The following is a 13962-nucleotide window of genomic DNA, read 5'->3' as shown; positions in this document are numbered from 1 at the left end:
TGCTCATATATTTTTCCATCATATACAAATGTTCTCTTTACTGGTTCCACCCAATTAAACAAGAAACAAGCATAGAAAGTGTTCCAGTACAACCACACCAACTAAATTACATAAGAGGTCAGGGCAAACAACAACAACAACATTTATTTATATAGCACATTTTCATACAAAAAATGTAGCTCAAAGTGCTTTACAAAATGAAGAATAGAAAAATAGAAGACACAATAAAAAATAAGTCAACATTAATTAACATAGAATAAGTAAGGTCCGATGGCTAGGGTGGACAGAAAAAAAAAAACTCCAGACGGCTGGAGAAAAAAATAAAATCTGCTGGGATTCCAGACCAAGAGACCACCCAGTCCACTCTGGGCAATCTACCTAACATAAATCAAACAGTCCTCTTTGTATTTAGGGTTCTCATGGAAGGACTTGATGATGATGGTCACGTAGACTTCTGGCTTTCAGTCCATCAATGTTGGAGCATCATGATGCTTTGAGTAGGCAAAGAAACCGGAAAAAGAAACAGAAGAGAGAGTAGGGGTCAGTATGGATTTTAGAGCCACTATGAATAGTTATTATGATGAATTGAACATACAGAGTATCAGTATTAAGTTAAAGTGAAGTTATAAAAGGCCATGTTAAAGTAATGTGTTTTCAGCAGTGTTTTAAAGTGCTCTACTGTATTAGCCTGGCGAATTCCTATTGGCAGGCTATTCCAGATTTTAGGTGCATAACAGCAGAAGGCCGCCTCACCACTTCTTTTAAGTTTAGCTTTTGGAATTCTAAGGAGACACTCATTTGAAGATCTAAGGTTACGATTTGGAATATAATGTGTCAGGCATTCCGATATATAAGATGGAGCAAGATTATTTAAGGCTTTATAAACCATAAGCAGAATTTTAAAGTCAATCCTGAATGACACAGGTAACCAGTGTAGTGACATCAAAACTGGAGAGATGTGCTCGGATTTTCTTTTCAATTCAACGATTTATGTCTTTTTTGGGTAGTCCTGAGAGGCGTGCGTTACAGTAATCTAGTCTACTGAAAACAAAAGCGTGAATTAATTTCTCAGCATCTTTCAATGATATAAGAGGTCTAACTTTTGCTATGTTTCTTAAGTGAAAAAATGCTGTCCTAGTGGTCTGATGAATATGCATTTAAAATTCAGATTACAGTCAACAGTTACCCCTAAGATTTTTACTTCCGTCTTAACTTTTAATCCTAGTGCATCAAGTTTATTTCTGATAACCTCATTGAATCCATTATTGCCAATTACTAAGATTTCAGTTTTCTTTATTTAGTTTGAGAAAATTACTATTCATCCATTCAGAAATACCAGTAAGACATTGTGTTAGTGAATCGAGAGAGTCAGAGTCATCAGGTGCTATTGATAAGTACAGCTGTGTGTCATCAGCATAGCTGTGGTAGCTCACGTTGTAACCTGAGATAATCTGACCTAACGGAAGCATATAGATTGAGAAAGCAGCGACCCAGGATAGAGCCTTGTGGAACACCATATCGGATATCATGTGTCTTTGAGATGTGATTACCACAACTCACAAAGAATTTTCTCCCTGCCAGGTAGGATTCAAACCAATTTAAGACACTGCCAGAGAGGCCCACCCATTGACTAAGGCGATTTCTAAGAATATTGTGATCAATGGTGTCAAATGCGGCACTCAGATCTAAGAGGATGAGAACAGATAAATGGCCTCTGTCTGCATTTACCCACAAGTCATTTACTACTTTAACGAGTGCAGTTTCTGTGCTGTGATTTGTTCTGAACCTGACTGAAATTTATCAAGAATAGCATGTTTATTGAGGTGGTCATTTAACTGCATAATGACTGCCTTCTCTAGAATTTTACTTAAGAAGGGCAGGTTAGAGATGGGTCTAAAATTTTCAAAGCAGAGGGTCAAGATTATTTTTCTTGAGCAGGGGTTTAACTACAGCAGTCTTAAGACAGTCTGGGAAGACCCCGTATCTAATGACAATTAACTATGTCAGAATATTGTCAATTAGCACGCCTGATACTTTCTTTGAAAAACCTTGTTGGTATTGGGTCAAGGACGCAGGTGGAGGGTTTCAGTTGAGAGATTATACTATGTAATTCAGGTAAATCTATCCTGGTGAAAGCATTTAATTTGTTTATAATGGAGTACCGGGGCTTTGGAGGTTCTGCAGTGTTGGGGAGATATACTATGTTATCTCTAATATCATTAATTTTTTGATTGAAAAATACAGCAATGTTCTCACAGGTTTCACTGGAAGTATTCCGGGGCATTCCTTTGTGTTACCTGGGTTTAACAGACGATCAATTGTAGAAACTAGGACTCTGGGATTACTAGCATTGTTATTTATAATATTAGAGAAATAGCAGCCTCTCAAGACGGACTGTGTTATTGTATGCTGTTATTTTAACCTTCAATATCTCATAATGGATAGTTAATTTAGTTTTCCTCCATTTACGCTCAGCTCTACGACATGTTCTTTTAAATCAGACACTCTTTGGGTCTTCCATGGAATAACAATACTAGAAGATTTTTTCACTGTCTTTTCAGGTGCAACTATGTCAACAGCAGTTCTTACTTTAGAATTAAAGTTTTCCACTTTACTATTTACATTATCCTCGCTATTATAGTTGGCATTATAAACGGACTGATTGCTTAGAATAGTTGTAAGTTTTAAAGCTGCTGATGAGTCAAAGAAGCGTTTTTTAACAATATGCTTCTCATGAATGTTTTCTATCATTATTTCTATATTAAATAGTAGAAGGAAATGGTCTGATAGACCAATATCAATGACCTGCTTTATATCAACTTTTAGTCCTTTAGTAATCGCTAAGTCTAACGAGTGACCTGCTTTATGTGTAGGTTGATTAACGAGCTGTCTCATATCAAAAGAGTCCAGGAGGTTCATGAATTCTTTTATTTTTTGGTCACACTGATTGTCGATATGAAAGTTAAAGTCGCCGACTATTAAGAGTGTGTCATAGTTCGTAATTAAAATTGACATTAAGTCAGAGAATTCCTCAAAGAAAGACGCGTTATATTTAGGAGGTCTATACACGGATAATACTAGAACGCGAGAATTTCCATGAATAACAACGGCGAGATACTCAAAGGGCAAAGTAAAAGTATGCCTGACATAGTGAGCGTACTATTGATTTTTTTCCACACAATGTACAGCAGAGGCTGCTGGATGATCTGTTAATTGTGATACAGTATGGAATGTTCACGTGGTCCTGTAATTAGAAAACAGTATACTGTATACTATTTATTTATTTTTATTTATTTATTTTTTTTCTCATACCAGTGCAGAAGATTGTCTCTGCTGACAAGTGATAAAAGAATAGCCGTCCAGGTAATACTAATAAATCTTTTTAAGAATATTGTATATCCATTCAGTCATAGGAAATTCAAATTATTGATATATTGTATTATTCTGTAACATACTGTACCTGATTGTTGAAATGGCTAGTTTATTAAAAAGTGAGACTGGAAAATGATAAGACATTAAGAACAGTTTCCAAAACTAACTTGCTGAATGATTTTGTGTAAACCACTGAAGGTGCTTTCTGAGTTTTCTTTTTTTATGCTGATGAAGATATGTTAATGGATTCTGTAATTGATACTTTTTAAAATTATGTTTGATCTTCATCAAAATGGAAGTACTTATCAAGCACATAACCAAAACTTGTCTTTCTGTAACTTATTTGCTTTACAGACTATTTTACCTTTAACTATTGAACCCTAATGGTTCCTGAAATTAGATTTTGGTGGTTATTCTGAATATGTCTCTGTCAGTGAGGAAATGTTTTTTTTCCATTGGCTACACATTGAACTGTAAAGTGTCTCAAGAATTAATTCTTGTATGAAAAAGGTTCAGATACACTTTGTTAACAGTACTTTCTTGATTACAGTAAGTGTTTAGTGTTTTTGCTTTTTGTGTTTACAGTACCAAGGTGTAGTAGTAGGCTGTTGAACAGTATTCACCATTATGGATGCAATGAGAAGTTAAGCAAATGACACCTTTTATTGGGTAACTGAACATATTACATACAGTATGTAAGCTTTCAAGGCAGCTGAGGCCCTTTGTTCAGTCCTGAGCTGCCTTGGAGAGCTTACATATTGTAATCTAATCTGTTCATTTAGTCAATAAAAGGTGTCATTTTGCTTGACTTCTCAGTACCAAGGTGCAAAAGGACCAGTGCGAATACAAGAATGATCTAAAAAAATGCCATCAAAACTTACTACTCATTTTTTCTTTCTATTAGGAGTATAAACGGATTCTGGATGACAAGATCCCACACTTACTCCTTGATGTTCGTCCATTAGTAGAGTTTAACATCTGCTGTCTGTCATTTTCTATAAGTATCCTTTGATAATCACAACAAGGGTTCTAGATAAGATACCTGAGTGAGGTTAAAATGTGCATTTGACAAAAGCAAACTTGAAAAAGAAAATTATGTGACACAGGCCTGGTTTAAAAATCAGAAGAACTACTCTGATATATAAAAACTGCAAGCAGATAGCCTTTTGTATTTGTGTCTGTAAAGTAGGGAAAGAATTAATCTTGTGATTGTGGATATGCAATACCTTGCTTTTGAACTTGATATGCATATAGGATTTCAGTTTTATCCATGTGAAACGTTATTTGATAAGTAGCTACAAATGTTAAATAATTCAATCCATTTTAAATATTTTATTTGTTTTTATTTGTGCTTGCTTAGACCTATGAAGTTTCACTCTTTTTTTTATTATTACTTTTACTTTGGAAGGGCAATTTATTTTATATTTGTGTTATACATGTTGATATGTTTTTATATCCAAGGCCAGTTTCATTAAATCCACTGATGGTGTTTAAAAGAGCCTTTGTGTTTTAATGCAGGCACAAGTTGAAAGTACCATATAATAAACAAAATACATTTACATGCATAATATGGAAATTAGTTTATTTGTATCTTGTTTTCAGCCTTTCATACTTTACTCTGTCATATAATAAATGATTTATATTTTCACACAAAAATAAATAAATTAAAAGTAATAGTGAACAGGTACTGCAAAGTCAAAACAACAGTGCATGTGAGAGGTAAGTTAATACAAATGAGAAGATCTTTCTTACATATTGTTTTCTTAATCTAAGTAAGTATGGAATTGATGTAGGTAATAAAGTAGGACGCTTTTTAGAAAGACTTATTTTGTCCTTTAATCTCTGACCAAACCCAGAATGCATCTCTTTTAGACATTAGGTTCCAGTCCACAGACACCATTTTATTAAAAACAGTAGTTTCAGATTACAGTCCAAAACACACCAGAAGATACTGATAGCTCTAAACATTATACATTGTGAAAGATCGGGGGTGACAGAGAACCCCAAAGCCCAATATTAACACACCAAGACAGTCCTGGTTGTTATATAAATACCTCACAAAAAAACAACAAACACCTCTCATCTATTCACCACACTGCCCTCCATCATTTGAATGTTGGTGGTCCTCCTCCCAGCTCTGACTCGTCTGAACAATGGCGTGTGGTCCCTTTTATTGAAGACCAGGAAGTACTTCCGGTGCCAGGACTGTTGCCCATTGGAAGCACTTCTGGAGCACACGGAACCTCCACATAATGGGTAGTACCTCTCCCTGTGGCGCCCTCTGGCAGAAACCACAAACCCCAGGAGGACAATGCTCTCGGACTGAAACTCTCGGCATTCCCTGCTAGTTCCCAAATGGGCACCGATGTTGAGGGCCACTGCCATCTAGCAGCTGGGAGGAATAAACAGAGAAGATTCTGCACACATGTCCTGTCAGGAAGCTTGGCAATTTGTCTTGGGCTGCCTGCCCGGGTAAGGAACCATCCTCTTATCTGGCTGGGATGTCCATCCATCCATTAGGGAAACCTTTTCCGGGTGCAACATCCTTCCCCATCTGGCCAGGATACATTTCTGTCCACTCGGGTCTTCCTGTCCGGGTTAAGGTAGCTGCCCGACTCCTTGCCAGGATGCCCATCCATCCCATTTGCCACCTACAACATGTAGGTGTTCACTTTTCTGCTGTTCCTCCTCACCAGTTGAGTGCTGTTCCTGATTCAGTCCCTCCTGAGGAGAAGCTCCTTTTCAAGCCAGAGTTAGAAGTACATCTTATATATCAGTATTACAAATAGGAAATACTTCATGGTCAGGCAGAACTTCAAAATGATAGGGTAGCCTCCTCCAGTAGCTCTGTCCAAGGACTCCAGCGGACCCTATCAGGAATGACTGTCCATACAGGTGACCAGTACTGCCTATCGGATACTCCAAACGAATCTACTAGGTAAATACCAGGTCTCAGGAGGCAGCACCTGCCCCCTGCCCATCTCGATACCCTTCCACTATTTTGGCCTTGCAACCAGAAAATGTACCATCAAGCCAGGTCAAGATGCCAACTTATCCATGTCCCTGGCTACAGTTCAATTTGCTTGCTCACATTATTGACTCCCAAAGTTCTGTTTGATTTCATTAAGATGAAGTAATGCATACTTTAGTCTGAGCAGTTTCTGAAAGTCTATAGTTGCAGCACAAATATTGTTATCTCATGGGTGTACAGTAATTATACAATTGGCATTTACAAATAAAGCTACATGTAATGCTTCATGCAGTCACATCATACTCAGAAGATAAGAGAAAAGAAGCCATCAGACAGCTGTTCGACAGGTGTAACTATATTAGTCCTGCATGTTTAAAAATGCCTTAGTATACTAATGGTGTTAAAACAGTAACATCTTAATCATACCATGAAAACCCGTAATCACCATTTACCATTTAAAAACCATTTGTTAGTGTTTACCACATCATGTGCATATCCATATGGATGCCATTTAGTTGTTTTTTTTGTTTTTGTGTTCACACATTTAACCCCAACAGCACAAATAAGCAGAGTTATTATACAGGTGGATTTGGATAAATTGTATTTTTCAGTACAATAGATAAGTCATCTCATTAAACAAAATTTAGTGGGCTTTTTCTATTTTTCTCGAACAAGCAACAGCCTATTTAAATGTTTTCGTTAATTCACTGTGTTTTCTTGCATAAATGTAGGGTACCTTTTTGTGTCTTTCTGAAAAAATATTTTTTCTATACACTATATTCAGATATTCCTCTTTCAAATCTGGAGCATTGTAAACCTGAGGATATTGCTCTGTTGAAAGAAAAAATGAGGGAATATAAAAGAAACCTACAGTCTCCTGTGCAAGGTACAGCACTGCTTACCTTTATCATGAAAAATATTTTAATATTGCTTTATTACTATTCTTTCTAATAATACCATGCAGTATTAGTTTTTCATTATTAGCTGTACTGAGTGCTTTAAAATCTTTCATGAAGCTTTCTGCAGTTGTAATATTGACACAACTATGTACATTTTAATTACAAGGAATTTTATTGTTCTGATAGACTGAAAAAATATGCCTGTTTTAATAATATTATGCATGAACCTGAAATATCTCACATGGAAAATTTATGCATATTGTTTCACATTTTCATAATTCAGTGCCTTTGTCGGATTTTTTTTAACAAAGGCAACAACAACATTTATTTATATAGTATGTTTTGATACAAACAATGTAGCTCAAAGTGCTTTACAAAATGAAATTAAAAGATGTTAATATAAAACATAAACAAGATTAGGCAATAATATTATGCAGTATGTAACAAAGAAAATGGTAAGGTTGAATGGCCAGGAGGACAGAAAAAAACTCCAGTTAGGTTGGAGAGAAAAAAAAAACAAAATCTGCAGGGGTTCCAAGGCCAAAGGACCGCCCAGCCCCAACTGGGCATTCTACCTATCAGAGATGTTCTAAATCGGGCCTCATGGTTTTCTGGCTTCACATGGAAGAAACTGCAGATGATGGTGGTAATGTGGACATCTGGAACACCCGCCATTCAATCCATAAGCACTGGTGGCAGCATGGTACCTTGATCTGGTGCCACAGAAAAAACAGAAAAGACATTAAAGAATAGTACAAATTAGTAGGGAATTGCAGAACCCAGAGGAAAATGATAATTCAGTGCCATATAGAGTAACAGGGATACAACTAAAATGTAGCTATGAAAAGCCATTTCAAAATAATGGGTATTTAACAGTATTTTAAATTTTAGCCTGGTGAATTTATATTGGTAAATTTCTCTAAATTTTAGGTGCATAACAGCAAAAAGCCATCTTACCACTTCTTTTCAGGTTGGCTCTTAGAATTATAAGCAGATCTGCATTTGAAAATCTGACTTTATGATTTGGAGTGTAATGGGACAGACATTGCAAAATATACGATGGGGCGAGATTATTTAAGACTTTGTAAACCATTTTAAAATCAATTCTAAATTATTTTCTTATTCTAGTTAAGATTCTTGGTGCTGCTTTCTAGACTAACTAACTCATGTTTTAAAGTCACAGATTTTAGCCACTTTACAACACTGCTTGGACAAAAGTGAGCTTACCTAATGTAAGTTAGAGCAGGTTTTCACATGGAAACTTCAGAATAAAAGTGTTACACCAGTATTTGGTATTCAGGAGTAAGGTACACGAAGGCAGGGCTTTGGTAATAAGGTGCGCTTAAGCTGTTTTATTTTGTGTGTTGTATATGTGCAATATCTGTGGCAGTATATTAAGAATATTATGGTGTACACAAAACAAGCAGCTGTTCAAGCACAGATGGTATATAAGCTTTCTGTGGTGATGTTCAGGTAAAAACACTTCTTTATTTTAGTTATTCTTCCATTCCAGAGTATATAATAAACTTAGGAAGTGCAAAAGCGTCAGATTAAGTGGAACAGCATATATGTTTCTCATTCATTAAAATATTCCATGCACACACAATATAATATTTATATATATTATATTATATATAATATAATTACAGTACTCAAGCTTTTAATTCATTGCGATCACATGCTTGGATTCACCACTAATAACGACTCACCAAAGAACTTGCACGTATTTACACAATACCACTGATTATAAAAACAGCACTGATAACAACAAACATTTTAGATTCTTCTGCCTGCCTGATGAAGGTAAGTAAAAAAAAACTCCAAAAGTGCATAACTTTTTTATAGTAGCAGTAAAAGGTTCCACTGATGCAGGAGACACTGTAACAAATTGGCCCCACTACGCCGAAATGGGTCTATCGTTACCGCTGACCTGACATACTTTAAGGCAGCTGGTAAAACGGATAGGCCAATATTGCACCCAGCAGTGCACCACCGTACACACCCTTTTAAATTTTTCAGTTCAAACCGACGACAGACCATATAAATATCCATAAGCACTGAAAAATGTATTATACACAAGGAAAGGCCGGAGGAGATTAAAAACAACAGTAATCCCTTTCATCCACACCCTACAACCCAAAAATAACCCTTATATGTTTCGATACAAATATATATATACACAGTAGGAATATAACTCCCCTAGATCCCCTTCCGAGGTTCACATGCAAGTTCAAAGTTCCAGCCCCTGATGGCAGCAGGTGAAATAAACAGTATAATTGGATGTTGACCCCAAACAGTGAAAGTCTTAACTGTAAAATGCTCTACAGTCAGTCTGCGCCATGATAAAGAAAAATAAGGTCGTGAGCTCACCCATGATAAATAACGGAATGCCAAATTCACAGCTCAGGAGTGAATCAGTGACTTCCATCTCCTTAGGGACAAGCTGACTGAGATGGGAGTAGACTCACACCTGGTGGCATGGATCGTGGACTATCTTACAGACAGACCTCAATATGTGCGTCTCGGGAACTGCAGGTCTGACATTGTGGTCTGCAACACAGGAGCGCTGCAGGGGACTGTACTTTCTCCAGTCCTGTTCAGCCTATATACATCAGACTTCCAATATGAGTCAGAGTCCTGCCACGTGCAAAAGTTCGCTGATGACACTGCTGTTGTGGGCTGCATCAGGAGTGGGCAGGAGGAGGAGTACAGGAAGTTTGTTAAATGGTGTGACTCAAACCACTTACACCTGAACACCAGCAAGGCCAAGGAACTAGTGGTGGATTTTAGGAGGCCCAGGCCCCTCATGGACCCCGTGATCATCAGAGGTGACTGTGCAGAGGGTACAGACCTATAAATACCTGGGAGTGCAGCTGAATGACAAATTGGACTGGACTGCCAATACTGATGCTCTGTGTAAGAAAGGTCAGAGCTGACTATACCTTCTCAGAAGGTTGGCGTCCTTCAATATCTGCAATAAGATGCTGCAGATGTTCTACCAGACGGTTGTGGCGAGTGCCCTCTTCTACGCGGTGGTGTGCTGGGGAGGCAGCATAAAGATGAAAGACGCCTCACGCCTGGACAAACTTGTTAAGAAGGCAGGCTCTATTGTAGGAGTAAAGTTGGACAGTTTAACGTCTGTAGCAGAGCGACGGGCGCTGAGCAGGCTCCTGTCAATCATGAAGAATCCACCGCATCCACTGAACAGTGTCATCTCCAGTTAGAGGAGTAGCTTCAGCGACAGACTTTTGTCACCGTCCTGCTCCACTGACAGACTGAGGAGATCGTTCCACCCCCACACGATGCGACTCTTCAATTCCACCCGGGGGAGTAAATGCTAACATTATTCAAAGTTATTGTCTGTTTTTACATGCATTTTTATTACTCTTTAATACTGTTTTTTGTATCAGTATACTGCTGCTGGATTATGTGAATTTCCCCTTGGGATTAATATCTATCTATCTATCTATCTATCTATCTATCTATCTATCTATCTATCTATCTATCTATCTATCTATCTATCTATCTATCTATCTATCTATCTATCTATCTATCTATCTATCTATCTATCTATCTATCTATCTATCTATCAATCATTGTCTTTAGGAGCTACAGGACCTCTTCTCATTGCCCTGGCAGATGCTGATCTGTTTGGTCCAATTTTTCCTGTCCTGTTCTTGGCTGTTATTCTCTCCTTTTAAAATGGCACAATTTATGCAAATTGCTCCCAGAAAAAATAAGGAAAACCAGATGTCCCACTGTCACTCACAGTCTGTACGTACTATCCACACAAGCAAACCTGATCGACAGTAGAAAGACTCATTACTTCTATTTATGTGGCAGTGCTACAACAGCTGTAGTGCTTGACAAAAACTTGATATTTTGTACTTGCTACACACAAACAAGATTTGTAGCAACACAAACATAATAGTTCAATATAAATGTTATATTTTCTGAGATTGTCTGTGGCCATTCCAGAGGTTGTTTCACTATAAACCACAAGATTACCTCTCACTGTCCCTCCTCTAATTCTTAAAAGAAAATGTTAAATAATTTACACAATATTAACTATGTATAGTGAAAATATGTGTGTGTCCAATTGGTATTATTTTTTATTAGTCATTTGTAATATAAAAATTACTCTATATATTATAAGATTGATTGTCATATCATCCCTGTTACTATATACAGTACTTGGGAATGGTGTTCACTATTGAAGAATTGAAAAGGTTTGCATGAAATGTGCAATGAAGTAATATAAAAAGGGCCATAAAACCATTGCTTTGGACTATTAGCTAGCACCATTGCTTTGGGTTTTTTATATTCAAATGTTCGTGTTTGAATCTGTTTTGGATAAAGATGTCATACTAATTTATGTTGTTGTAGCACACAAGTTCAAATCTTTGATGCTTGCCTACAGAGTTATCCATGAATCAGCACCTTTGCAAATGGGAACACTTTTATGAGGTCCTTACGCTCCTTCTCACTCAGTCAGGTCTGCAAGTGAATGGCCTGTGTGTGACATGTAATCAAAATCCAGACACTTCATGTGTAGCTCCTACCTGAAGGAATGAGCTGAGACTCCCTTAGTGTGTCTAAAAAGACTCTTTCTTGTTCTGAAAATATCTTTCTAATTGATAGTGGTGTTGATGTGGGGTTCTTTGTAATTAAGAAAACGTGTTTAGTCTTGAGTTGTTCTGTTTGGTTTAGAGCACTTCACTTGTGATGATCAATTTTGTAACACTTGTTCTAAAACAGTCCCCCACATTGGTGCTTACTTGATTATGTTAACCTTTTTTGTAAGTATTGGATACAAGTGCCTGCTAAGAGCCTAAATGTAGAAGTACTTCAGACATTTAAGTATGTATTGCACAAGTGATCTTTAAAGTTTAAACTTTCATTTTAAATGAATTTACTTTAAGAATCATCTTTCAGATAATCAATCCATTCATTTGCTCTGAGAAGAATACATTATGGTCATACATGTAAAGACAGCATTCATTTTCATTCTTTAATCTGAGCCACAGAATGTAATGTCATTTTCTAACACACTTAATCTAGGCCATGGATGCCAAGGAGGCCTGAGCCTATTGTATCTATCATAGTGGACAAGGCAGGAGCAAACGCTGCACAGGGCTAACACACAAACACCTAACGCAATACAGTGTTGGCAATTCACCTAACCTGTGTGTCTTAAGACAAGTGGGAGGAAATGTAAACTTCACGCAGGGTGGACCCTGGATGCCTTACTGCGAGGCAGAAGCACCACCACTGCGCCACCGTGCTGCTCTATAAAGAGAATGTCATTCAGTATTTTTTTTCCACTACCCTATACTATCCCATTAGATAATTTTAACAGCTGGATGGGATTCCAGTTCATCACAAAACTCAGACACATACACTGAAGTAATAATGTATAAGAACGTACCTTTACAGCCAGAAATCTGGAGAACGTGGTAAGCCCCCATAAAGAACAGAGAAAGACTGCCATACAAAACACAAGACTGTACTTGGAGCTATCCAAGATTGTTTCCTGTTCCAAAAAGAAATTTCTAAATGGATATGGGGTGAGGAGTGTTTGTCATTTTTTTTCTAAGCTTGTATTCTCTTCATGTCTGCTGTCCACACTTAATATTGTCTTTCTCTTTTTCTTTCTTAGTGTATGTTGTTTGCAAGAATGGAAATGATTCACAGAAGGCAGTATGCGTTTTACAGAAAATGTCAGGCTCTGAACTAGATTCCTTAGAGGCCAAAGATATCCAAGGAGGACTAATGGCTTGGGCAGAGAAGATTGATACAAAGTTTCCACAATATTAACGATTAATTGTTGGAAAGGGAAAAAAATAAATAGTAAAGTATACATATGTATGTCTAACTGGTATGAATTTTTTTATTAGTCATTTGTAATTTTAAACATTTTCTGTTGATAATAAGATTCCTTTTTTGCCATTATGCTTGTTTTTAATGTAACTTCAATGACACAAAAAATGTTCCTTAGCAACTGTCAATATTTGCACACTCTTATCTCCAGCTGGACATATTATGTATTGATTAGAGAGGTTTTTACTGGTATTGTTTAAAATTTGATCTACTAGACTATTTTTTTTGCACTGACTTCAAACCTTAAAAAGAAAATTTGTTATTTACAATCATGTAAGGTTAATTATACTTCAGTACAGCTCTTAGTGTATCATATTTAGCAGGCTCTGACATTATTTTTAATATAGCCATATTTTATACTGATATTTTGGTTTCCTATCTTTCTCCAAAGATTTTTTGTCTCTATTTTCTGAAATGAGCTCATGTTCACTGCATAAAAGAATTGAAACATCTATATCATGAACGTTCTGCATGATCCTCTAGTCTAAAATAAAGATATGTGCAGAAGAAATTGTTCAGAAAATATAATTATTTAATTCAGATATTAGGTTAATCAATAAAAGTCTTTCACTGAGCTGGTGTATCAAGTATATTAAGTAAATGAGTGGAGTCCATTGCCCTTAGGTTTGGCATTTTTATATAACCCTGTCGACCTCAACAGTCAAGATCATTTTTTAAGTAGTTATCAATGTGTACCATTTGTTCATATAAAACACCCACAAAGCATCACATGCAGGCCAGAAGAAACATTGTTTGACTCGAGAAACAAGACCTTATGAAGGTGTTCTCCTTTCAGTCTTCAGAAAGCTAAACAAATAGTAATAATAACACCCTGTTTGT

General features: G+C 36.7%; 1 protein-coding gene across 1 annotated transcript in view; it reads left to right on the top strand.

Annotated features, from left to right (window-relative positions):
- The window catches only part of mocs3 (molybdenum cofactor synthesis 3), a 78978-nt gene extending 65345 nt beyond the window's left edge, over positions 1-13633 (top strand). The window contains exons 10-13 of the mRNA XM_039748102.1: positions 3316-3363; positions 4277-4373; positions 7128-7229; positions 12902-13633. Of these exons, the coding sequence (XP_039604036.1) occupies positions 3316-3363; positions 4277-4373; positions 7128-7229; positions 12902-13059 (405 nt within the window). The 3' untranslated portion in view covers positions 13060-13633. The remainder of the gene's footprint in view (positions 1-3315; positions 3364-4276; positions 4374-7127; positions 7230-12901) is intronic.
- The last annotated feature ends 329 nt before the right edge of the window (positions 13634-13962 follow it).

The sequence above is a fragment of the Polypterus senegalus genome, chromosome 3 (genome assembly GCF_016835505.1).
Source record: "Polypterus senegalus isolate Bchr_013 chromosome 3, ASM1683550v1, whole genome shotgun sequence".
Lineage (NCBI taxonomy): Eukaryota > Metazoa > Chordata > Cladistia > Polypteriformes > Polypteridae > Polypterus > Polypterus senegalus.
The sequence above is the reverse complement of the archived record's forward strand: the minus strand, read 5'-3'. Positions and strand labels throughout refer to the sequence as shown.